A 25,957-nucleotide genomic window follows, 5' to 3' on the forward strand; every position below is an offset into this window, starting at 1 on the left:
TAACTCTGTTTGTCTTAGTTTCCTCATCTGTAAAATTAGCTGGAAAAGGAAATGGTAAACTCCTCTAGTATCTCTGCCAAGAAAATCCCGTATGGGGTCACAAAGAGTAGGATACTACTGAAAAAAGCAAATGAACCTTATACAGTATTATTGTTGTTTGTCCTTCATTCTTGTTGTCATGACCCAATGTCATGACTTGCAGTGAATTGGATTTAAGTGACAGAGGGCTATGCAAAGTCACCAGCCTTACTCTCTCCTCCAGAGCCATCTGGGTCTAGTGGCAAGATATACATCAGGACAACTGCAGATGGCCCTGGATATTTAAGGCAATTGGGGTTAAGTGACTTTCCCAGGTTCACACAGCTAGTAAATATCTGAGGTCACATTTGAACTCAGGTCCTCCAAATTTCAGGTCCAGTGTTCGATCCACTGTGCCATCTGGCTGCCCCATGCCTGTGCTAGAAACCTGGTAGGGAAGGTCTAGGGGGTGGAATAATCCAAATAAGATAGAAAATATGTCTCAGTCTTCAAGACACAACCCATTCTGTCTCTTTTCTTTCATCTTTGGGGGGAAAGGATAGCTATGAGAGAATATTGTGAGAGAGGCTTATGAATCGCACATAACTTCTGTGAAATAGACAGTGTATGTGTGAACCTTCACTTTGGAAGACTAATGTTCCTGAAAGTGTCCATGATGAGTGCTTTGCTGGGGTGTGTGACTCTGTAGGGAAGAGCAGGGTGTGTCCCTCTGGTAGCCTGTTTGGCAGGCCACACCTTGCTAGCAAAAGCTTCTTTTCAAATGGGCTAATCACTGGGACACACACACACACACACACACACACACACACACACACACACTCTTTTCATTTGGGTCTGCCAGTATAGGCATATAGACTGCTGCTGATTGGGTAACAAGAGACCTGGGGTGGAATATGGCCAAGAGTCCCTAAGCATTAGCCAATACAGGGGCATGTTTTACCCAAATTATTCCAATTGGATGGGTCAGGGGGCAAAGGAGAGGGAAGTGTCTGGTTCACTGCAGAGGGGACGAAAGGATCCTATCCATTTCAAGAGCCAGATGATAATATCCTTGTAAACTTGCCAAATCAACATGGCCACTCCTCTTTCCATCAGTTTCCATCAGTTTGGTCTCTGAGTTTGCTTCTCAGTAGAAGGTTCATAGAATCATGTTTATGCTACTGAGACTGGGAGACCACAAATCCTACCTGCAGTCCATACAAAGCCTCTGCTCATGACACACACATTCTCAAGACAAGTCAAGCCAACAAATATAATGGAGCATCAGTACTGTATTAGGCACTATGAGAGATGTGGGGCTGGGGGTGGGGATGTCCTTGCTCATGGAGAATTGAGAATTTAGTTGGGGAGATGAGGTGGACCTGCATGGAACAGAGAACAATACAAGGCTATTCGCCTTTGGATGTTCATTTATGTGATTCAGGTTTTATTTGTAGGGATTCAGAGAAGGGAACGATCACTGGGAGTTTTAGGCTTAGCCAAGAGAAGCTTTCTGGAGGAAAGCATGGACTGTGGAATTGGATGAGCAGAGAAGAGTGAGCAGGTCTTCTTCAGGATTGATGGACAGCATGAGCAGTGACAGAGTTAGGAATCTGCATGGCTAATGAATGGCAAGGAGAAAGAATGGGAAGTCTGTGGAAAGGGAGTCAGGTACTCCTGAATCCAGGGCCGGCGCTTTATCCACTGTGCCACGTAGCTGCCCCCTCTATGGTTCTTTTTCATGCCCCTTTTAAGTTTGCCAAAATTGATCATCTATAGGGGCAGCAAGGTGGCACAGTGGATAAAGTGCCTGCCCTGGATTCAGGAGGACCTGAGTTCAAATCCGGCCTCAGACACTTGACACTTACTATCTGTGTGACCCTGAGCAAGTCACTTAACCCTCATTGCCCCACAAAAACAAACGAAAAATTCTGTCTCAGACCCTACCTGTGTCAATATGGGCAAGTCACTTAAACATTCTCAGTTCCATTTTTCTTATTGATAAAAATTGGATGGAGAGACTGCAATTTTGAGGAGAGTGCTTTGTAATGCAAAATGAATTATGATCCATTCTGGTTCATGTTCCCACTTCTAGAAGAAACAGAAGGAGAGAAAAAGAGAGAGTAAAGAAAGCAGGGGTAGCTAGGTGGTGCAGTGGATAGAGCACCAACCCTGGATTCAGGAGGACCTGAGTTCAGATCTGGGCTCAGACACTTAACATTTATTAGCTGTGTGACCCTGGGCAAAAGTCACTTAACCTCAATTGCCTCACCAAAAAAAAAAAAGCAGATGTTTGCAAGGATAGAATCAGTTGTTCATGAGGAACTGGGTAAATAGGGTAAGTAGAAGGTTAGAGCTAAAACAAGGGCAAAGGAGATAGCTCAGGTAGAGCTCTGTGTTAAGGAGTGACTCAGAGAAGCACCAGGCTCCACAATGCTGGGCGCCATGCCTCTTTGAAGACCACCCTGTCACTCTGGGTTGAAGAAACATGTGTACATGAACATAGCATTGGGCTCCCTTATGGGTCCTCCAAACCATTCACCCTCCAGCTAGAATTGTACCCTCTTTAAGTGGGCCAGCCTTACTCCCAACCAATGAGGTGGAATTCTCTGGCCAAGCTGCACCTGTTGGAAGTGTGTGACTCACAGCCATCCAGGCATACCACTAGTAGGACATCCTGATCCTTGGTTTTCCTGGAGGCTGCCCTTTCACACGAGCGTGTGTGAGAACCAGACGGGTGTGTGTGTTTCGTTGTCCTTTGTATTCAAAAGTGACGCTACAGAAAATGATCGATATCTGTGCGTGGGAGTTGGACTGGAAAACCAAGACCCAGCCAACAGGTCTTTCTCCTAGACGAAGGTTGAATGCTGCTACACACTGGATTTCAATTTCCAGTTTGAGCTGCTGTTTGCTGAGCCTCAGTCTGTCCAAAACTCAAGGATGGCTCGAGGTCTTTACTCACGAGAGCCACTCTATCTCTGGATGCTGAGGGATGTTCAGAGATGCTGTAGTTTCATGACTGTGCAAAATGATCCATGATGGAAAAGAAGAATGGGGACAGAGTATTGGACTTTGGAACCAGGAAGGTCTGTGTTCATATCTTGAATCCGATACATTAGTTGCATAAACTTAAGCAAGTTAACATCTCTGAGCCTCAGTTTCCTCCTCAGTTAAATGGGAATAACAAAACCAGTAAGATCTGACCTCAGAGGGAGCATGGTGGATGGAGTAGAGGTCCATCTGGGTTTGGAGTCAAGGAAACCTTTATTCTGCTTCCAACACATAGTAGCTCCATGGCCTTGGGTAAGTTATATAGCCTTTTGATGCCCCCAGAAATTCTCTGAGGCTCTAAGTTAAAGAAGATTTGCATTAGTTGAGGGAGTTTCTACATCAGTAGTTTCCTGTTGTTGCTCAGTCCAACTCTTCATGACCTCACAGACCATACTGTCCATGGAGTTTTCTTAGTAAAAATACTGGGGTAGTTTGCCATTTCCTTCTCCAGTGAATTAAGGCAGACAGGTTAAGTGACTTGCCCAGGATCACACAGCTAGTAAGTGTCAGAGGCCGGATTTGAATACATCTTCCAGACTTCAGCTTCCACTGAGCCACCTAGCTGCCTTAGTAGTTTCCTAAGATGATAAAATCAGCTCCACAAGAAAAAGTAGCTATAAGACAATGCTTATACAACTCATTGCAAACCCTAAAGTGTTGTAAAAATGCCTGCTGTTATCGTTTTGTTTTTCTCACTTTTACGTTTGATAGAGCTTAGGGGAAATGGTCCTGGGACATGTTGCTATGCTGCTATTGTCTTTTGTGTTTGGTAAACTTTTTTTTGGGGGGGGGGGAATGAGGGTTAAGTGACTTGCTCACGGTCACACAGCTAGTAAGTGTCAAGTGAGGCCGGATTTGAACTCAGGTCCTCCTGAATCCAGGGCCGGTGCTTTATCCACTGTGCCACCTGGCTGCCCCCTTAGTGAACTCTTGAACATCATTATCATGTTATTGTTGGTGGTGACACTCTGCTTAAAGCTCTACCTTCTGTCTCTTCTTCACCTCTCCCCACAGTTCCCTCTTATGTCATCTCCCTGTGAGGTAGCTACCTGAGAATCTTGTTCCTCTTCGTCATTATCTGTAAATATCATTGCATAAGGAGATTCTGTGGCAGTGTGCATCCGGGACAGAAGGACCTCAGGGGTGGGGATGTCATCCTGCCAATCGGGGGTGTTGGGGGGGGGGAATATGGGTCAAGTTGTATGAGGATCCATTAGGTGTCAAAACAAAATACCACTTTAAAAACCCCATAAAGAATGAACATATGTGCATGAGGAATGAGGAGAGGGAGAGCTGAGCTCAGGAGGGTCAAGCCTAGGTTGGTCAGCTGTAAGGGAGCCTGAATGTACTCTTCCTTTCCCCATGATGCCCATCTCCAGACACTCAGACCATGACTACCCACAGAAGGACACAGCTATCCTAAGGACCATTACAATCAGAATTTTTCAGTCCAAACAGTCAGACTAGTTCATCTACTGGGGGCTGCAGTTATAAAAGCCGACACTTCCATGTCCTTACTATCATACCCACTATAGCTACCCCATATTTATTCCTTTCAGGGAAGTGGAGACAGCTGGGACTGTTATACATTCACACGCTTGACATAGCCCTCATCATGGGATGAAAATGACATCATATCCTTCCTGCCAGTTTCACAAGAGAAGCAACAAAGAAGGGAAATGACCATTTATGAAGTGCCTACTATGTGCCGTTTTACAAATATTATCTAATTTGATCCTCACAACAACCCTGAGAAATAGATGCTATTATTATCCTCATTTTACAAATGAAGAAACTAAGGCAGACAGAAGTTAAGTGGCCCAGGTCACACAGCTAGTAAATGTCTGAGGTGAGATTCAAACTCAGATCTTTTTGACTTTGGGCCTAGTACTCTATCCACTGCACCTTCTAGCTGCCTCATTCAACAGAGAAGATGTCATGCCATTATCTCCCTCTCCAGATACTCCTAATCTGATCTCACAATCATAGTCATAGTCATAGACAATAAACATTTATTAAGTACCTACTATGTGCCAGTTACTCTACTAAGCTCTGGGAACAAAAATAAGAAAAAGAAAGCTAATCTTTATCCTTGAGAAGCCTTTGGTCTAAAGGGGGAAAACAATACACAAGGAAGCTGAAAAGCTTTTCAGAGGGTCCCACTAGTTTGAGATTAAGGCAAGGTGAGAAGACGCCATCTTCACCCCTACCTACATGGGCCTTTTCTCCAAATATTGAACTCCAAGGAAGTAGAAATCCTTAGATTTCCAAGACGCCACCATCATTACAGCCTTTGAGAAGAAAGCTGGGAAAGTCGAATGTGGCAATTATCACAGATTTCAGATGGATTAGATAGCTGTCTGGGGGTAGGGAAGGCCTGCTTAGAAACTTCTCAGCCTTGGTTGGGAACCTAAGATTCATCTTGTCTCTGTGTGAGCACTGGGCCTGTCTAAACAGATCTCCTGGGTCCCTCCAGGCTTGAGTGTTGAGAGATATGAGGTTAAAGAAAAGGAGAATTTTTCTTCTTACATTTATGATTTTCATCCCAATCTATGGCCTGGGTGAGCTGAGCAAAATTGGTGAACTCCTGTTCTCAGGGATATAGATGGCCAGTAACTATGACTCAATATAATCAAACAAGTTATTATAAAACAGCTACTATGTATAAGCCACTTACAATATGCGAGGGAGGCAAAAAATCCAAATGGTCCCTACCCTCAAAGAGCTTATATTCTCCTGGACCTCTGAGCTAACCAGTGCACATGAGGTTCCAAGCAGCCAGATTTAGTACCTTCTTGGGGATTGGTGACATCTTTTTGTGTGTGTGACATCTTCTGTGATGTCACTGGGGGGGGTGGGGTCATGGCTACATTGGGTAGAAGTGATGCTGTGTCCTCTGCCCTATAGGCCACCAGAACAGTGCCTAATCAATCAACAAGTATTTATTAGGAGGAGATAACCCCTAATTTCAAGGAGCGTGTCCAGATTCCTTGTACCTAGTGCACACATGCTGTGACTTTACCTATTCCTTTTAGCATCCAGAAGATCAAAACTGGAATGAGAGGCTTGCTCAGAGAGGATGAACAGTGGGTTGTCAGAGATGATATTCTCCAGGTGCCATTGACTGAAAACAATGGGATTCCCTGTTGCATTTCCATGAAAGGTTTTTAATATGCAGTACAGGAGCTGTTGGCTTCCCTTCCAGCCACCTGCTCCCTGGAGAGGAATGGAGAAGGACGGGTGTGGCTGCTGGCTGGTATGACTCCTACAGATCTGGAGGAGGACTAATTGTATATTTTTGCTTAACATTTGCAGAGCAGTCACTCAGAATCCTAGAATACCAGAACTAGTCCAACCCTCTCATTTCATAGATGAGACAAGAGAAGTGACTTACAAAGGGTTACAGTTAGTGGCAAAGCTTGGACTAGAAGCCAAGACTTCTGACTGCTACGGCCCTGGGTCCTTCCCACCAGATGGTATTACATCTCCGCTCAATGTCCAAATGCTCTGGAAATCCCCAGGCCCTGATGTTTGCTTCCCTGGCCCTTGTTTCTTCTCCTTTATTACCTCCAGTGACATGATGGTGACAGGTTGTATAGACCCAGCCTGAGGAAGAAAACTGGGCACTGCCTGGGTATATCCAACCTTGGCTTCAGCCCCGTGCCTGAAAGATTTAGAGCTTGACAGAACATTAGAGGTAAACTAGTGCAACTCTCCCCCTTTACAGATGAGGAAACTGAGGGCTAGGGAATTTAAATGACTAGCCCCAGATCAGACAGGTAATATGTCTCAGAGGAAGGATTCAAACCCAGATCCTCAGATTCCAGAGTCAGGATTCATTCTATTAAAGGACACAGAGAGAGGAGAGACTATCAACGACAAGACTAACAGTTTGTGGCTTCTGACTTTTGGGTTCACCTTTTGATTTTGGATTCCATTGTCCAATCCTCCAGACTTCTGATCCCTGGGAGTTGGAGCAGCAGCTTCAATCTCCTGTTTCTTTAAGCAGATAGCTAGAGATAAGAGTCTCCCACAGGAGATCAAAGGAGAAGAGAATGAATGAGGGAGCCACAGGTGAGTTGATCTGGAAGGGGGAATTACCCAGTGATTACCTAAGCCCAGCACGGATGCGGGGTGGGAGGGCGAGTTCTGGGCTGCTGGACTTGGCCCCGGCTCATCTTCAGAAAGGTGAATCCTAAGTCACCACCTGCGTGGAGAAGTTTTCTCAGGCAGGATGTTGATCCTTCAGTCTGAGAGCAAGTCAGAGCAGATCTGATGCAGTGAAGCCATGAAAACTCATGGGAAAGAAAAGGTGGTGGACAGTTCTGTTCCCAAAGCTAATTCCTGCCGGGGCCTCCAGCTTCGTAGGGCTCCTCCTTGTAGAACTTGGCTCCTGGGCGTTAGAATGGAATCTATTCTGTGCCTCATTGTCCTTTGTTCTCTGAGATGACTGGATTATTTCTCATACCAAGCTTCCCACAACTGTCATCTGTGTCATTAAGAGCGAGGAATGCTTGAATTGCCTCATTCACACTCCCTACAAGCCCACCTCATCGCAACCAGGATGCCCAAACAAGGAAAGGCTACGGTTACCCTCCACCAGTGAGTGTCCTCCAAGGGGGAGAGTCCAATGACTAAGCTGCAAATTATCCGTCTTCCTCAGGGAGGTCGCCTCTCGAATCTGCCTTGCAGCTTTCCACACCCTTTTAAGTAAAGGTGTATATCCTGTAAATAGGAAGGAGCAGGATTATCAGAGCCACAAACCACAGGACACCACTCCAACTCTCAAATTATCCATTTTCAAGGGCAGTGAGCCCACAATGGTAACCAGCTTCCTGCTCTTTCTGAAGGGAGACCCTAGCTCACTGCTACCTCTTCTTCTCAACTATGCACCTTAGCTTTCTTACCCAAAACATTGTAAATCTCTCCAGGGCTCTGATAGCAAAGCCCATCTGTTCCTGCCAGATGACAGGGTTGGGGTGTGTAATGGTGATGGGAATAACAGCAGTTGAGTGGGTCTGATTCCCAGAGGCTTCACCAGACTCAGGGAGCTTGAGACAACTGTTCTGTGCTACATCCTTGTTAGACTTTGAGAATCAGTATAAGTAGGACCCATGGAAATGATCTTGGATGGATTGATTCTGCCATGCTGAATCTACATAGGCTCATCTCTGCTCAACTCAATCTAATCCACAAACACTTATTAAGTACTAACCGTGACAGGTGTTGGGGAGACAATGACAAACAATCACTGTCCACATGGAGTTAATATTTTACTAGGGAATGCAACATGTAAATAGAAAAACAAATGCAAGATAATTTGAAGAGAGAGAGAACACTGATGACTAGAGGGACTAACAGTTTCCCATAGGAAGTAACACCTGAGCTAAACTTGGAGAATGCTGGGGATCCTGGGAGCCAGAAATAAGAAGGGAGTGCATTTCAGGCATGGGAGACAGCAAAGACACAGAGATATCAGATGGAATGCTGAGCTTAAGGAATAGCCATGAGGTCAGTTTGGTTGGAATACAAAGTGTGGGAAGGGAGGAAAATATGAAATGAATCTAGAAAGATAGGCAGGGACCAGGATTTAAATACTAGACTGGGGAGAGATATTTTTTTTATTCTTAGAAGCTATAGGGAGCCACTGACAATTTTTGAGCAGGGTCAGACCTATATTTTAGGAGAGACTGGAATCAGATAGAGTAATTAAGAGACATTTATAATTTTTATTGTCCCAAGAGGATCTTAAAGGCATGAACTGAGCAGAGGAGCTACATAAATGAAGAAAAGAGGAGATATTGGGGAGACGGGATCAACTAGCCTTGGCCACTGAATGGATTTGGGGGTAGTGGTAGTAGCTGCTGTTTTCTTGCTTCACTGACCTCAGGACCCAACTTCCAGATTGCTTATCCCATTTGGTTTATCCTAACACATCCATGAATTTGAGATCCAGGTCACTAGTCTTCCTCTATATCTCTCTTCTTATTTCCAAATTAATCAAGATACATTTATTAAATGCCTACTGTGTACCAGACATGCCTCTAGGTTCTAGGAATGCACAAAAGGCAAGGAGCTTACATTTTAATGTCTGAGAGGGAAGAGAATTTAATAGAGAGGATTGGGGAGAACCATGTCTCTAGATGAAAGGAGAAAAGCAAAGCCCATGGAAGAGTAAGTCCTGGATTTACCAATCCCGAGTTAAGTCTTTGGGTTTAGGAGACAGGGTAGAAGGTGAGGGGAGGAGCCTTAATTGCAAGACCAAATGCCATTTCATTTACAGCTCAGTTAATGAATATTAATAACTATGATTTGACTTAGCTTGACCAGGATACTACTTCTCTTAGAGGTTCGGTAAATTTTCTCTCTTCAAAGGCCAGTGTGAGGTTGGAAGGGTGCTAGTGCATCCTGGGGGCTCACCACAATTAAGAGAGACCCTCGAGCATGGCCATTGTCTCATACAGCTTTTATATTGCCTTGCCACATCACAGAGGATCAGTTAATGTTTGTGGGATTGAACAGTGAGCTGAAGCCTGAACTGGGGAACAGAGGATATGGTATAAGGAGAAGCATCTTCAAGGACTTTACCTTCTTAGTGGGGACAGAGGAAATAAATGCATTTTTTCCCCAAGAAGTGACACGAGCAACAATTTTTCATAAGAGGAACAGGGAAAAGTAAAAAAAGTGTTTATTTAAAAACTATTCAGGGGCAGCTAGGTGGCGTAGTGGATAGAGCACCGGCCCTGGAGTCAGGAGTACCTGAGTTCAAATCCAGCCTCAGACACTTAACACTTAGTAGCTATGGGACCCTGGGCAAGTCACTTAACCCCAAATGCCTCACTAAAAAAACAAAACAAAACAAAACAAAAAAAGAAGATTATAAAAACTATTCAAAGGGACAACTAGGTGGCGCAGTGGATAAAGCACTGGCCCTGGATTCAGGAGGACCTGAGTTCAAATCCGGCCTCAGACATTTGACACTTACTAGCTGTGTGACCTTGGGCAAGTCACTTAACCCTCATTGCCCTGCAAAAAATAAAAAAAAAACACCTATTCAAAATCAAGGGCAGCTATGTGGCACAGTAGATAGAGCAATGGCCCTAGAGTCAGGAGGACCTGAGTTCAAATCCAGCCTCAAATGCTTACTAGCTATGTGACCTTGGGCAAGTCACTTAACCCTGATTGCCTCCTCCCCTCCCCCCCCACCCCAATATCCACTGGAAACCTAAAAGCCTGGTCTGCTCTGGGGAATTTTGGCTATGGTAGTATTAGGGTTATTACTTTCATTATAGAAGATACTAGAAGATCTGAAGAAAGGAAAACAGGCCCTCATGGACCCCTCCTTTGCCACCCAAGAAGACTGGGCAGGGGGGCAGCTAGGTGGTGCAGTGGACATAGCACTGGCCCTGGATTCAGGAGGACCTGAGTTCAAATCCAGCCTCAGACACTTGACACTTACTAGCTGTGTGACCCTGGGCAAGTCACTTAACCCCCATTGCCCTGCAAAAAAAAAAGAAAAGAAAAGAAAAAAGAAGATGACGACTGGGCAGGGCTCTGTCTGGTTCCCATCTCTTCCTGTCCATTGGTCACTGGCTAACCCTATATCCTGGGGGTGTCATTTTTCATTATTTAATTGGTGTCTGTCTCCCCCATTGAATGTAAAAATTCCTCTACCTCCTACTTCATAGGGTTGTGTAAGAATGCTTTGTAAACCCTTTTGTAAACTTTGTAAAGAGTAACATCAGTGAGATGTCATTATTATTAGCCACATTATTTTTTTTTCCCATTGAAGTCCTACTCTTATGCCTCATCGTTTTACTTTTTGGGCCTCCATTGCCTCATCTACAAAATGGGCATAAGGCTACTTGTAGAAGGGTTATCATGACAGTTGTATGTATAAAGTGCTCTGTAAACTTATAAATGTCAGTCCTTGCAATTATTGTTATTATTTTATTATTCATCTTTTCCTCATCTTTTTCTTTTGAAGGAGAATGGACTGACTTTTAATTGTTTCAGGATAAGTAGGACATTTTCTAATCACCATCATAACCCTATTTGCCTCAGTTTTCTCATCTGTAAAATGAGCTGGAGAAGGATATGGCAAACCTCCCTAGCATCATTGCCAAGAAAACCCAAATGGGGCCACAAAGAGTTGGACACAACTGACCAACTACAAAAATAGGACCTATCTCCCAGAGTTGTTATGAGGATCAAATGAGATAACATATATAAAGTGCTTTGCAAAACCTTAAGCTTCCAAATAAATTCTAGCCATGGTACAAGGGATGAATAACTGGTCTTTGTTGTAAAATAGGATTTAAGAGTTTTTAGGATTTAAGGTCCTTTTTCCACAGGGTCTGCAAGCATCCTCAGTATAACTCTACTAGTGGGCAGGACAACTAGAATGTGAACTCATCTTTATTTCATTGTGTTGCTAGTGGCCTGAAAGAGTTAAAATAATCTGCAAAAATATTTAATGTGTTCTTAGTTTACATGTTGGAACAATTGTTAGAAGATTAATGTCATCCCTCCCATCATCACCTTCCAACTCCACTGTTGGGGTCTTACTACCTAGAAGCCAATAGTGAGGATTTGCTTTATTTACAACAAGGATCACTCAGCTGTGGTTTATCATGTACGTCATCCTATTCCCATAATATTTTAATTTCTTTTATCAGGAGCAGGAACCAGATACAGAACCTGTGGTTTCTTTTAACTCCCTCTTACAGTGGGTCCCTACTTCCAAGCTACACTGTCCCAAGCTTCAGAGGGTCCCAGGGGTTTCAGTTTGAGGGAGGGCAGGTTTTTCTCTCACCTGTCCTTTTCTCTGGTCTGAAGATAACCTCAAGCCAACTTGCTAATTAACCATCCAGCAAAACTTTTTGTGTTGTGGTTCTTAGCTATGACAAGCCTGTGCCCCTCCCCCACCTGGGCCTCCTGCCACTCAAGATTTCTTCCTGGTTCCCCACTGGGGTGGGATAGCTGAATTCCTCCTTAGGTCCTGCAGACACCCCTGTATCTTCCCAACCCCCGGCCAGCCATTCAGCCCTCTCACCTGACCATAAGCTTAGTTCCAGAAGATGCTGGTGCTGCAGCTGATTTTGAGTCTTGGGGGTAAGTTTCTCTGGTGCAGTGTGCTTAGTGTTGGTGCGATCATAGGGTTGGACTCTTCTAGCAGCCCAGCATGGCCCCCTCTAAGCTGTCTTTGGCTGGAAAATAATCTCAGCCTGCCTTTTTATGGGTTTTGTTGCTCCAGGGATTGTTTTATTGTTGTCTTGGGGGTAATTGTGTCAGGAGCTCTGTGTGTTTAACATCTTTCCTCCATCCTGTGATTTCTTTATTAGAGGCAACACCAATTTAGTAGAGGGAACTCCAGGTGAGGAAACTTCATTTCACAAGGCAGGTCATAACTCTCTCTGTAATCCTTCACTTTAAAGAGTTGCCTAGATGAGGTGTTAAGCATGCAACCTGAGGACTACAGGTGGCCCATAGCATCCCCAAGTATGGCCTGAACTAGATTAAAATGTTATTCCTTTCTGATTTTGTGGTCGATGTTTTAAGCAATATTGATGGATGGATGGATGGATGGATGGATGGATGGATGGATGGATGGATGGGTGGATAGCTAGATTAAATAGATAAACATATGTGGTTTTCTAAGTCAATATGCAACACACACACAAATCTTACATGTCCTGTTTTCATTTGAGTGTGACTCCAATGAGAGATTAAGTGGGTTGTTTAGGGTCTCTCAGACAGTGTGCAGGAGAACTCAGGTGCTCCTGGCTTCTGGGTCAGACTGCTCTCTGGGCACCATGCCCCACTGCCTCTCATCTTGTACCAGGTCTCTGTACTTTGAAAGCTGTTCATTTCATGATGATTGGAGAGTATGAGTACTTGGTTGTGGCAGCATCTTTTATGAAGCTACTCTTAAATTTTTATGGGACCTTGTTGAGTTTGAGTGATTCTGGATAACAGCTTCATCTATGATAATGCTCTGAGTCTTATACAGTTTCTTCACTAAATTCTCAAGAATATATCAAGATTTCCATTTGTGGTATGGAGATTTGCCATTGGTTCATTTATGGAAGGTAGCGAGCTATTGATATATAATTCCAGCTACCAGGTTGTGGATTGCTAGAGTTGTTATTGTTGTTATTGTTATATTCTTATTACTATGACAGGGTGGAACCTTGTGTTTATGACAATGAGCCCAAACTTTATCAGGTTTTATCAGAAAGACATATTCTATTCTGGACCTGGCAATGACCAGCCTAAGAAAGCTTGGAAATGCCCACCACTAGAAAGTTGGCCATGAGGCAGTGGATTTCTTTATGGGGTTGGGGGGAGGAACTGGGGGAGGGAGCATCACAACTCATGAAGGTTGTACCCTAAGACATGAAGAGTTTTCCACTGACATCAGTGGAAAGAAGACCCATATTGAGAAGGAATACTCATATTGATTATGAGGTACCTATACTAATGAGAGAATGTTCATACTTTTCCTTAAAGTATTAAAATATTATCATTATTATTATGGGTGATCCATTGCCAGAGGTCCTCTAGGTTTTAGGTGGGGTTAGCTTTAGCTAGTAGGCTGGGAAATCCCCCATGATACCATATCTGGGGATCATAGGTGTTCTATGTGATAGCAATGGGGAGGTGTGGTCAGCAGTACCAAATGCTCTGCCCCCTACCTATCTAATCTCAACAATCTGGGAGAGCCTGAACTTGCCCATGGAAAACAGGGTAAGTGCCTTCTGGGTAACGTGAGGTTGCATAGAACAGTTTTTGACCCAGAGAAGTCTTAATGCCTTGTTTTCTCATTGCTATCTGCCTTTGGGAAAGAGGGCACTGGATTTGGAATTGGAGGGCCTTGGTTCATCCTGGTTTTGCTGCTAATTAGCTTTGTGACATTCTGGCCTTCAGTTTCCTCATCTGTGACATGCCATGAGCTTCCTTCCTTCCAGTCCCAGTCTGTGTTCCTACATAACTCGCTGTATTGTCCCAGTTGACCTATTCTTATCATCACGGCACTTTAACACAGTGTCTGGCACAGAGTAAGTGCTTAATAAATGTTTATTGACTGATTTATTTAGGTGGCTGGTCTCTGCAGACCCTGGTTTAGCATGCCTGCGGGATATGGAGAATTGAGGATACTTTACAGTTTGATTCTGGGGTTTTGGGGCAATGGAAATTGAACCTGCTGGCTTTTCTCCCTTCCCTTGACTAGATCTACAATGGGACCCTCAAGAGAGACACAGATAATAGACGCTTCAGCTCCTATAGCCAGATGGAGAACTGGAACCGTCAGTACAACCGGGGCAACTGTAACACCATTGGTCCTGGGAGCGACATATGCTTCATGCAGAACATCAAGGCCAGCCGGAGCGAGCCAGACCTGTACTGTGATCCCCGGGGCACCCTGCGCAAAGGCTACACGGGCAACAAGAGCCACAAGACCACCCAGAATCGCTACAGCTTTTACAGTACCTGCAGTGGTCAGAAACCCGTCAAGAAGTGCCCAGTGCGCCCCCCTTCCTGTATATCCAAGCAGGATCCTGTCTACATTCCACCTATCTCCTGCAATAAGGACCTCTCTTTTGGACATTCAAGGGCCAGCTCCAAGTAAGTGCTAGGGAGTCAGCGGTCAGTTGGTTCATATACACTCTGAGATGTCCTGAGCTCTTTCAGCATGCAACATTTTACACTGGACATTGGAAGGGGATGGTCAGAGGAGCTGGGGGCATGGCTCCAGTCCTTGGGAGCTCCCAGCCTGATGGAGGGACACAGTTCTTGCTCTTAGGGAGCTCTTAGTCTGATGAGGAAGATCCCTGAGGATCTTGGAGGTGCATGGGGCATAATTTGATGTGGGTGATATAGCCTCAGACTTTAAGAACTCTCAATCTGATGAAGGAGACAGTTCCTGGCCTCAGTGAGCTCCCAGTCTGATGAGAGAGAGAGAGAGAGAGAGAGAGAGAGAGAGAGAGAGAGAGAGAGAGAGAAAACACTCACCCAGGACTCATTTATAGGACATAGGCACTGAAAAAGAAGAACAAAAGTCAACAAGTGACAAGGAAAACTGTCAGATGTTGTTAAGGACAGATGGATTTAACAGGGTGTTTAATGTTTTGCATGGTAGGATAGAGGGAACACTCAGATTAATGAGATCATAGATCCACTGAAGGTTTGAAAACAACAACATGGTTTTGTGGAGATTATTGAGGGAAATGATTCAGATCCAAGGAATGGGTCTCCTTGAGGTACACACAAAGGGATGAAGAGACAAAGGGCAGTGAGGCAGTCAAACGTGCCTAAGTCCTGAGGAGGTGAAGGGTGATGGGGGGACTGGAGCCAAGAAGGATTCATTTAGAAAGGATCCAACGGTGGCAGGCTCTACCTCTCTGGCTCAGAGATAGGATCTTGAATAGGAATTGTTTCATTCCTTGTATCTGCAGCCCCAGCACCAAGCACAGGGTCTCAAATATAGCAGGGGCGTAATAAACACTTGATTGTCTATTTGGTCCAGAATACTTGGGAGCTCACCTACTGTTCTTACAATCAGAATATTGTGAAGCCGGAACTTCCAACATCCAGAAAGTCAATCAATCAATCAGCAAACATTTATGAAGCACTTACTGCATCTCAGACACAGTGATAATAATGATAGCTAACATTTATAGATTTATACATATAAATTATTAGAGAGAGACAGACAGACAGAGACACATGCGCACACACACATAGAGTGGCTCAGTGGATACAGCACTGAGTCTGGAGTCTGGAGGTCCTGAGTTCAAATCTGACCTCAAACATGTACTAGTTGTGTGACCCCATGCAAGTTGCTTTATCTCCTTTTGCCACAATCCACTAGAGAAGGAAAATGGCAAATCACTTCAGTATCTTTGCTCTTAGTCACAGAGTTAGAAGCACCTGAGGCTGGATTTGAACTTCAATCTTCCTGACTCTAGGCCCAGTCACTTTTCTTTTCTTTTCTTTTTCTTTTTTTGCAAGGCAATGAGGGTTAAGTGACTTGCCCAGCTAGTAAGTGTCAAGTGTCTGAGGTCAGATTTGAACTCAGGTCCTCCTGAATCCAGGGCTGGTGCTTTATCCACTGTGCCACCTAGCTGCTCCCTGGCCCAGCCACTCTTTAACCAGCTGCTCTACCTCTCTGCCTCAATGATAAAGTATAACAGCAGGATTTCAGAATGATTTGGGGTAGAAAATAGTGGGGAGATACCTCTTCATCGTTGCATTCTCCTTTGGTGACTACAAAATGGCAGCCCCCAGCCTTGATTTATTATCCCAATGCAAAGGCCAAAAAAAAAAAAAGAGAGAGAGAAAAGTAAAGATTCGAGAGTTTCTTAGTAGATCTTCAATAGGGATGGGACTTAAAGGCTTAAAAGATGGTGGGATTCACATAGGGAAAAGGGAAAAGGTATCAAATCTAATAGGATTATAATTCACTAAGGGGAGATGGGAATGCCTAGGGAGTATTTGGGAAACATGAGGATACCAATTTAGCTGGGGAGGGGGGGGTTGGTGTAGTGGAGTAACTGGAGATAAGGAAGGAGAGCTAAGTCAGAGCCAGATTGTGCAGGGCATTAGAAACCACAGTAGGAATCTGGACTTTTTTGTTGTAGGCACTAGGGAGTCATTGAAGAAAGTTTAGTCGGGCAGTGATTTGATGAAGCAATGTGCCACAGTGACAGAGCAAGGAGAAACATTGGGCAGAGATTAATTAGGATTAATTAGTTCATACACAAGATGATAAGGGTGGAACTATCAGACAGACTGGGGAATGGGAAGGAAGGAGGGACATTTCCAATGAAGATGTCATGTGCTTGGTGACTGATGGGATTGGAGGTGTTCTATGTGATATCAATGGGGAGGTGTGACTAGCAGTACCCACTTTCCCCTCCTCCCCCACTTTCCCCAATTGCTTTCTGAGTAGTAGTACCTATGTTCCAGGGTGTGATCTGTGGTAAGGAATGAAGCTCCATGAGGTCATGGTCATCTTTGTGTCCCCAGTCCAGCACAGGGCCTTGAATGTAGGTGGTACTTAATAAATGTTTATTTAATTGAATGGAAGCTAGCTTGTGCATATGGAGAGCAAAACCATGACAGGAGCTCTTATCTTACCAACTCTGAATTAATGTCATCCTTTCCTGGAAGAGGGTGGATCAGTTATCTGTTCTTGGGTGGAGACATTCCAGTCAATGGGTCCATTACCATCAAAGACAGGTTCATAGTAGAGGAACTATTTCCATGGGGGAGGGGCAGCTAGGTGGTGAAGTGAATAAAGCACTGGGCCTGGAATCAGGAATATTCATCTTCCTGAGTTCAAATCTCGCTTCAGACACTTACTAACTGTGTGACCCTGGGCAAGTCACTTAATGCTATTTGCCTCAGTTTCCTCATCTGTAAAATGAGCTGGAGAAGGAAATGGCAAGCCATGCATTATCTTTGCCAAAGAAAACCCCAAATGGGGTCATGAAGAGTCAGACATAACTGAAACAACTGGACCACAAAAGGTGTAAATGATGATTTAGCAGCTCTGGATGTTCCCATCTTGACTCTCTTGAGTACTGATGAGGTTCTGTCAGAGCCAGCCTCCAGGACTTGGAGCACTTGAGGTAGGATGTCCTGTGCCAGCTCAGGGTAACCCATGTCCTGTCCTTTCTCTTGCTCAGGATCTGCAGTGAAGACATAGAGTGCAGTGGGTTGACTATACCCAAGGCTGTGCAGTTCCTGAGCTCTCAAGATGAGAAGTTTCAGTCTATCGGGGCCTATTACATCCAGCACACCTGTTTCCAGGATGAATCTGCTAAGCAACAGGTAACTAAGTGCATACTTTTTCTCTGAATCTTAGGAGTAAGACCTAGATGGTCCTATGTTTATTTTATTTTATTTTATTCATTTATTCATTCATTCATTTATCTATTCATTCATTTACTTATTTATCCATTTATTTATTTGTTTGTTTATCTATCTATGTATTTTTTTATTGCATAGTCCTATGTTTAAAATTGAGTGGAGGCTTTGCCTCTGCTGCTTCTGGTTCCTTCTTATCCTGTCTAACCCTCTGCAGCATGTCAAAGTGTTTAGTGTGGGTATAGGCTGCGTGATCATCAACACTGAAACTTGCCTTCTGTCCATTCCTTTTTTCTGCCTCCTTCCCCACTCACCAACTCCCATCCTTCCACTCATTTTTCCTGCTTTTAGTTGATGGGTTGTCCATAACCCTAATCAAATGAGATACCATATGTAAAGCTCTTTGTAAACCTTCAAGCACTATATAAATGAGAGTTATTATTATTAGCTATTTTTATAATGTAATACTACTAAGCTTAGTGATGCCTAGTGATCAGAAGGAAGTTGGTATACTGGGAAAGAGAGCTGGATTGAAGCCAGAAGGCTGAGGATGGGGGCTCAAGCCTCAGCTCTGCTACTTACTATTTAAGTCTTTTAGGCAAGCCACTTACCCTGTCTCCTGGCTTTACTTTCTTCATGGGCAAAATGTGGGGGTTGGATTAAATGACCTCTTCTCCCTGTGAGACCTGATGTTCTGTAATTCCATTGGTGACTTGTCCAAAGTCACACAGATAGGTAGTGACAAAGCTGCCTGCCGCACTCTGCATCTAACACTCTTCTCACTCTATCATGCTGCATCAGTCAAGTGCACAGGTAATCCAGATGACTCATACTACATTTATAAAATTTTCATTGATTCAGAAATCAGGGAATACTCTTTCAAAAAATTTGAACCCAACTTCTTTATTTGATTGTTTTTCTTCATTTTGATTATCTTTAAAGAATAACTCAAACCCTTCCTGCAGGAGTACAGGGCTCTTTAGGAGCCTATAGACTTAGGACCTGTGCTTGGTGCTCACTGTTTATCTAAAGTGGGAAGAGGGCCATAGAAACCTCAGTACCTGTCTCTGCCTGACATTAACCCCTTTGAGCAGATCTTTTGAAATTGATAGATACTTGCTTGGCTTGCTTGAAATTAACACAACATTTGCGACTGATGATGAATCTAGAGCAGGAACAATCCAAAGACACTATCAAACCCTCCCTCATTTTTATGGATGGGGAAACTGAGGCATAGGGACATTAAATGATGTTTACAAAAATACACAGATAGTCAGAGATGGTATTTGAACCCATGTTCTCTGATTTCAGAGCCACTGTTCTTTCTACTGTACCTCATTGTCTCTTTTGAATTGATTTCCATTTGAAATAATCTGCTAACATTTTTAATAGCCAGACTCATAAGTATGTATGTATTATATATTATTATATGTGTATTTTCATTGATTCATTTTGGACATTCACTTTTGACATCCTTCCCTATATTGTACTCTCCCTTGAAATGAGGACAACTGTTAAATAAGACCTACTGAAACCATATCAGATGTTTTATGAGACATTCAAAATGCTAAGACTCCCACCTCTCTATGAAGAGGAAGGAAATATTTAATTGCTTATTTTAAGAACAGTTGGTCTGATTTACGAACTGATCCTGTTTAGATAGTTGAAGAATCGCACTTGCCTTGCATTAGGATTCATAAAATCAAAGACTGTGGAATTTAGAACATAAGAGGACACACACACACACACACACACACACACACACACACACACACACACACACACACACTTTACAGGTGATAGCATTTAGGTCTAGGGAGAGGAAATGATGCCCAAGATCACACAGGGGAGTGGTAAGAAACAAAGGTGGAATTCTAACCCATCCTCTCTTCTTTCCACTTCACCAGAATTCCACAGTTTGTTTTGAAATGACAAATATATTTTTAAAAATTATATTATTTTACCTGGGCATATTTCAGATTCTATTTCATCTGGAAATAGATCTGATATGATATAGGTGTCACAAGCATATTCATACCCTTTGTTGAATATTTGTACTTCCCTAGGCCGGTTTGGACACTCAAATAACCCCCCCTTAAGGACATTTAATGTATCTACTACCTGATGAAATAAGGGCTGATTTGTGTTTACTACCTTTAATATGGGAGCTGGAGAATCTGTTCCCCACATTTGGAAAATCTTAGACATGGGCTATACTTATGTTATATTGGAAGATTTTCTTCGAGTAATTCCATATAGTGACAATGAGCTAGATGACTCTTTTGGGGAATTAGACCCAGGTCCCTGAGAGCCCATAGGCTTGGAGGCTCTAAACCACAGGTTATACTTTTTAATCTATTTTGTATTTATTTTTCTGTCTACACATTCTTTTCCTATTATAGAATATCAATTTCTTGGGGACAGAGAGGGACTATTTCCTTTTTATTCTTGTATCCCCAACACTTAGCATAGCCCCTGGTACTGTGTTTATTGAGTGGATGAAGTAGATTCTGGGACTTTTCCAAGCTAGATGATTTTGTCAGTATCCATGGCTAAAGCAAAAGTTCTCATTGTCGTAAGAGAAGTTGCCCTTTCAATGTAGATCTAAATTGTTGCTCTAGTATCCAGTATAGACACAATCATGGAAGAGGCCTTTTGGTACTATGTATAAATTTAGGGAATCTCTTAGGCAAGTCTAATTAAATAGCCCCCTTCTTCCTGCCCCCCATATGCCCTTTCTATTCCATGGCCTATACATGCCACCTAAAAGGCAGGATAGATGCCATTTCTCTTGGTAGTAGTGAGAAGCAAGAACTCCTCCATCTCTAACCTTGGGATCATTGAACAACGATGTTCCTAGGGAGACCAAGCCAGAGATTACTCTCTAAAGGCCATACAGGGATAGTTTTGGGAGTTATATGGATAATTAGCTCAAAGAATTCGGGACCCAATTGGATTCTTTGGCCTGAAAGATAATCTACTTTGAAAAATGACTACTCGGTGAGGTGAGAGGTAAGAAAGGAGGAAGGAATTCAAGCAGGGTTTGGGGGAGGAAGGGGAGAGCTGGGTATAGTGGCCTTGATCTGGAACACAAAAGAAGGGAAGAAATGTTAAGTGGTTCTTGGGAGGATTCGAACAGACTGTTCTAATAGTATTTATGTAGCTTGGTTAAACGCTATCCCCTGTGCCACCTAGCTCCCTTGGTGTGCCACATCCAGCCTTGAGATGAGTCTCTGACTATTCGTGTTGGTGGCTTCCCTGCTACTCTAGGTGTACCAGTTGGGAGGAATTTGCAAACTGGTGTCTCTTCTGCGGAGCCCTAATCAAAATGTCCAGCAAGCTGCCGCCGGAGCCCTCCGCAACCTGGTCTTCAGAAGCTCCACTAACAAGCTGGAGACCAGGAGACAGAATGGGATCCTGGAGGCTGTGAACCTCTTGAGAAGGACTGGGAGCACTGAGATCCAGAAGCAGCTCACTGGTGAGTTCCTTTCTCTTGCCTAAAATCGGTCTCTTCTCCCTCTTCCTTTCTGCTTCCTATGGGAAGCTAAGGGAATGGAGATGTGGGGACAGGAAACTTCTTGGGCAACTCGGGATTAGTTTGTAGGGTCATGTAAGGTAAGTGACCAGTGTGAATAGAGGCCACAGTCTCCATTTCTTGGGGGGCCCTGTGTCATTTGTTTGGGGAGTACTGTGAGGCAGCAAGGGAATAAAGCTCAGAGAGTTTGGGGCTCAGAAATATGAGAGTCATGGAATTCTAGAGCTAAAGGAGCCTTATAGATTATTTAGTCCAATGTTCTCAGAGGAAGAATCTGAAGCCAAGAGAAGACAAGTAATTACACAAAGTTTTCCAGGAACTAGTTCATATTCCTTTCACTCTACCTATGTTCCAAGCCTGGGAATCAAATACTGATGTCAAAGGCCAATGGGTATTTCAGAAGAAGGGGAAATAGGTTTGGTGGGTGCTACATCTGACAATTATCTTAGCAAAGTGGACTTTCCTTTCAATGGGAGGGTATAAACATTTGACTTCCCCAAAAAGTAAATATGAGCTTACTGTTGGGCATGACAAGGAGGAATGGAGCCCCCAAACAAATAGAACTGTTGGGGTAACTCTAGAGATACACAATAGTGGTGTTCAGCTCATTATCATCATCAAAATTTTTCTTAAGTGCCTAATGGCATATGGTACCACTTTGGGTATGGGATAGAGCAAGTTTTCAGTCATTTTTCAGTCATGTCCAACTCTTTGTGACCCTACTTGGGGTTTTCTTGGCAAAGATACTGGAATGCTTTGCCACGTCCTTCTCCAGTTCATTTTACAGATGAGAAAATGGAGGCAAACAGGTTTAAATGAGTAGCCCAGGGGCAGCTAGGTGGCACAGTGGATAAAGCACTGGCCTTGGATTCAGGAGTACTTGGGTTCAAATCTTGCCTCAGACACTTGACACTTACTAGCTGTGTGACCCTGGGTAAGTCACTTAATGCCCATTGCCCTGCAAAAAAAAAAAATGACTAGCACAGGATCGTACAGTTAGCAAGTGTCTAAGGCCAGATTTAAACTCAAGTCTTCCTGACTCCTGGTCTGATGCTCTATCTACCATGCCACCTATCTACCTGTAGAGCAAGTTACACAGACATTTTGCCTGCTCTCTAGGAGCTGACAGCTTAAGACAGATACCTTAGGGGAGGTGAGTATATACAGAACATAGGGAAAGATCAGATTTAATGTTGATATTGTTGATAACGTTGATAAGTCTTACACTTGGGTTCCAAAAAACAACCTCACAAGAATGATATGGGAGAAGGGAGACTAGACAGTGGTCCATCTGAAAAGGAATTTTTAGTGGATTGAAAGCTTGATACAAAGCAACAGTGTGATACGACAACCCCAAAAGCTATTGAGATCTTAGGTTGCACTGAGAAAGGTTTAGCTTTCAGGAAGAAGGTTAGTCACACCATACCTGGTCAGACCACATGTATTTGTGTTCAGTTCAGGATACTATATTTCAAAAAAGGTGTTAATAAGGTGGAGAGCACCCATCTGGAGAAGGGCATGCTTGATGGTGAAGGACCTCAAAATTATACAGTATAAAGATGTGTTGAAGTCACTGAAGATCCTTAGCCTGTAGGGAAAAAAAAGCCTTAGGGTACACATGAATTGGGAGATTGTGATGTGAAAGAGAGATTAGATTTGCCCTCAGAGGCAGAAAGAGGGGCAATGAATAGAAATGAAAAAAACAAAACAGATTTAGTCTTAAAATGAACTTCACTTGTGTTTGGATTAGCAGTTGACTGGACATACTTAGTTTAGGTCCGAAGGCAAAGCTTGATTTGTATTTCCAGAGGTGGGACTGTGGATTGAGTTATGGAAGCAGGGGCTTATTTTAGGTTTTTATGGGGGCCACCTGAACAAAGGGAGATAGAGTTAGTAGACAGTTGGTGAAAAAGTATATCTAATGGGAGCAGTTTCATTCAACAAATATTAGAATTCTGTTGCATTCGCAGAACTTGCTATGGATGCCATGAGCCTCAGTTTCCTCATTTGGAAGATGTGGATAATAATATTTGCATTAGGGGCAGCTAGGTGGTACAGTGGATAGAGCACCGGCCCTGGAGTCAGGAGAACCTGAGTTCAAAGTCAGCCTCAGACACTTAACACTTACCAGCTGTGTGAACTTGGACAAGTCACTTAACCCCAATTGCCTCACCAAAAAAAACACAAAAAAACAAACAAAAAAAACTTGCATTATTACCCTCTCAGGCTTGCTGTAGAAATAGTCCTTTGCAAACCTTGAAAGTGTAAACAAACAATAAGAGCCATTATTATGTTATTAACCACATTGTTTTATTTCACTATTAATATTACTTAACAACAACAGTAATAAAAGAGGTGTCTCTGCCTCTGAGGCACTTAAAATCCAGGTGGACACCAGTCTTACAGACAGGAAATAATTAAAGAACAGTATCAAACTGGATATAATTAAATGCCAAAATACATAGTCAAAATAATCACTCAGGCAACATATCTTTTAAGCCCCTATGATGTGCTCAGCCCTGAGCTAACACTAAGTGACTTTAAATTAAAGTTTGCAGAGGGCAGCTAGGTGGCGCAGTGGATAAAGCACTGGCCTTGGATTCAGGAGTTCAAATCCAGCCTCAGACACATGACACTAGCTGTGTGACCCTGGGCAAGTCACTTAACCCCCCATTGCCCCACCAAAAAAAAAAAAAAGAATTAAAAATTTAGTTTGCAGAGTGCTTTTCTCACAGCAGTTCTGAAAGGAAATTCTTCTAGTCTATTTTACAGTTGAGGAAAAGGAAGCTCTGAGATATTGTGACTTGTTCATGGTCACATAGTTAATATGTGGCTGAGTCTGAAGCCAGGCCTCCTGACTCAAAGCCCCAGACTCTATCCACTGTGCAACACTGCTTCCCATGCTGTGCAAGATGAAGAAGCCCAAGGCAAAAACTATGTCTTCCAAGAGTTTGGCTTCTAGTTAGGGAGGGAAGCGATACACCCGAGGACCAATGAGACAGTGAGTTCCTTAGAAGGGAGCTGTTCATCTGGTTGGGAACAGCTGAGAGTTAATGTCTACATGAGAGCCTTTCTTACTGTTAGAATGATCTGGAAATGGATGAGGATTCTGGGAAGATGGTGGAGTAGGTCAGCAATTTCCAGACTCTCCACATTTCCTTCTGAGACAGAAAATCTCCATGAAATGAATGCAGAGCAGCAAGAATAAAGGGGTAAAGCAGTTGTCTTCCTAAGACAACTCAAGAGGACCTCTGAAAAGACAGGGCCTCCAGGTGCTGAGGAATGGGATATTTTGTGAGGTAGTGAGCTCCCCATCCCTGGAAGTCTTAAGGCAAAAGTTGGATGACCACTTGTCAGGTATGTCATAGAGAGTCTGTTAGAGAAAAGGCATTGAAACAGGCTCAGGCCAGGCAGAAAGATGAATTGGTGAACTCTCCTTGAAGCTTGGCACCAAAGGGCTCTGGCTAAAGGGAGACCCTTCTTTCTTTAGGCCTGCTTTGGAACCTGTCTTCAACTGATGAGCTGAAGCAAGAACTCATCAATGAAGCCCTTCCTGTCTTGACTGATCGGGTCATCATCCCCTTCTCTGGCTGGTGTGATGGCAACAGCAACATGTCCAGGGAAACGGTAGACCCCGAAGTTTTCTTCAATGCCACCGGCTGTTTGAGGTGAGAAGCAGGCTTCGCCTTTAGCTGTACTGGGCACAACATAGAACAACCTGGTGTTGGCACCTCAGTCAGTGGGGTCTTTCTAGTCTCATATATGTGTATGTGTGTGTGTATGTATATGTGTATGTGTATATATGTATTATATATATATATATACAGAGAGAGAGGAGGTTGTTTGTGTGTACATAATGACTACAACAATGTCAATGGAAAGAATGTATGTGTGTATACAATACATATATACACACATGTGTATATCCACATCCATATATGTACATGTATATGCATATGTGCATGCACACATACATATACATATACCCCTATATAGAGAGAGTATATAATAATTTTCCTTGCCATCAATTCACAGTCTTCTGACAATCTTCGGAATTCTTTATACTCATCATTTCTTACATTTGCTTACTTGTTTTACATGCTCACTTATATTCATCATTTCTTACACATATTACATGTTCATTGTATTCATAGTTTAGTACACTTATGCATGATCATTGTATTCCATGTTCTTCATTTCTTATGTGTTCATTTATATTAAATTCTTACATGTGTTACATGTTCATTACATTACACACTCATCATTTCTCACAGTGCAGCATGTGTATGCGCATGTACGTTTCAAGTATAATAGCTAACACTTGGCCAGGAACCAACTGCCCATGTCTTAATGTTCTAACTAATTCAATTCTTGTTTTTCTTTTCTTTTTTTTTCTCTCTCTTTTATTCACCCAAATGCACTCCCTGTGCTGTTTGAAGAGAATTTCCCCACACAAAGGCTTCTGCTAATGAGTCACTT

General features: G+C 43.2%; 1 protein-coding gene across 1 annotated transcript in view; it reads left to right on the forward strand.

Moving 5' to 3' along the window:
* The window catches only part of PKP1 (plakophilin 1), a 77,557-nt gene that overhangs the window by 37,126 nt on the left and 14,474 nt on the right, over positions 1 to 25,957 (forward strand). The window contains exons 3-6 of the mRNA XM_043963242.1: positions 14,303 to 14,697; positions 17,763 to 17,907; positions 21,214 to 21,421; positions 24,969 to 25,146. Coding sequence (XP_043819177.1) covers positions 14,303 to 14,697; positions 17,763 to 17,907; positions 21,214 to 21,421; positions 24,969 to 25,146 — 926 coding nt within the window. The remainder of the gene's footprint in view (positions 1 to 14,302; positions 14,698 to 17,762; positions 17,908 to 21,213; positions 21,422 to 24,968; positions 25,147 to 25,957) is intronic.

This window comes from Dromiciops gliroides, chromosome 4 (genome assembly GCF_019393635.1).
Source record: "Dromiciops gliroides isolate mDroGli1 chromosome 4, mDroGli1.pri, whole genome shotgun sequence".
In the NCBI taxonomy this organism is placed as follows: Eukaryota; Metazoa; Chordata; class Mammalia; order Microbiotheria; family Microbiotheriidae; genus Dromiciops; species Dromiciops gliroides.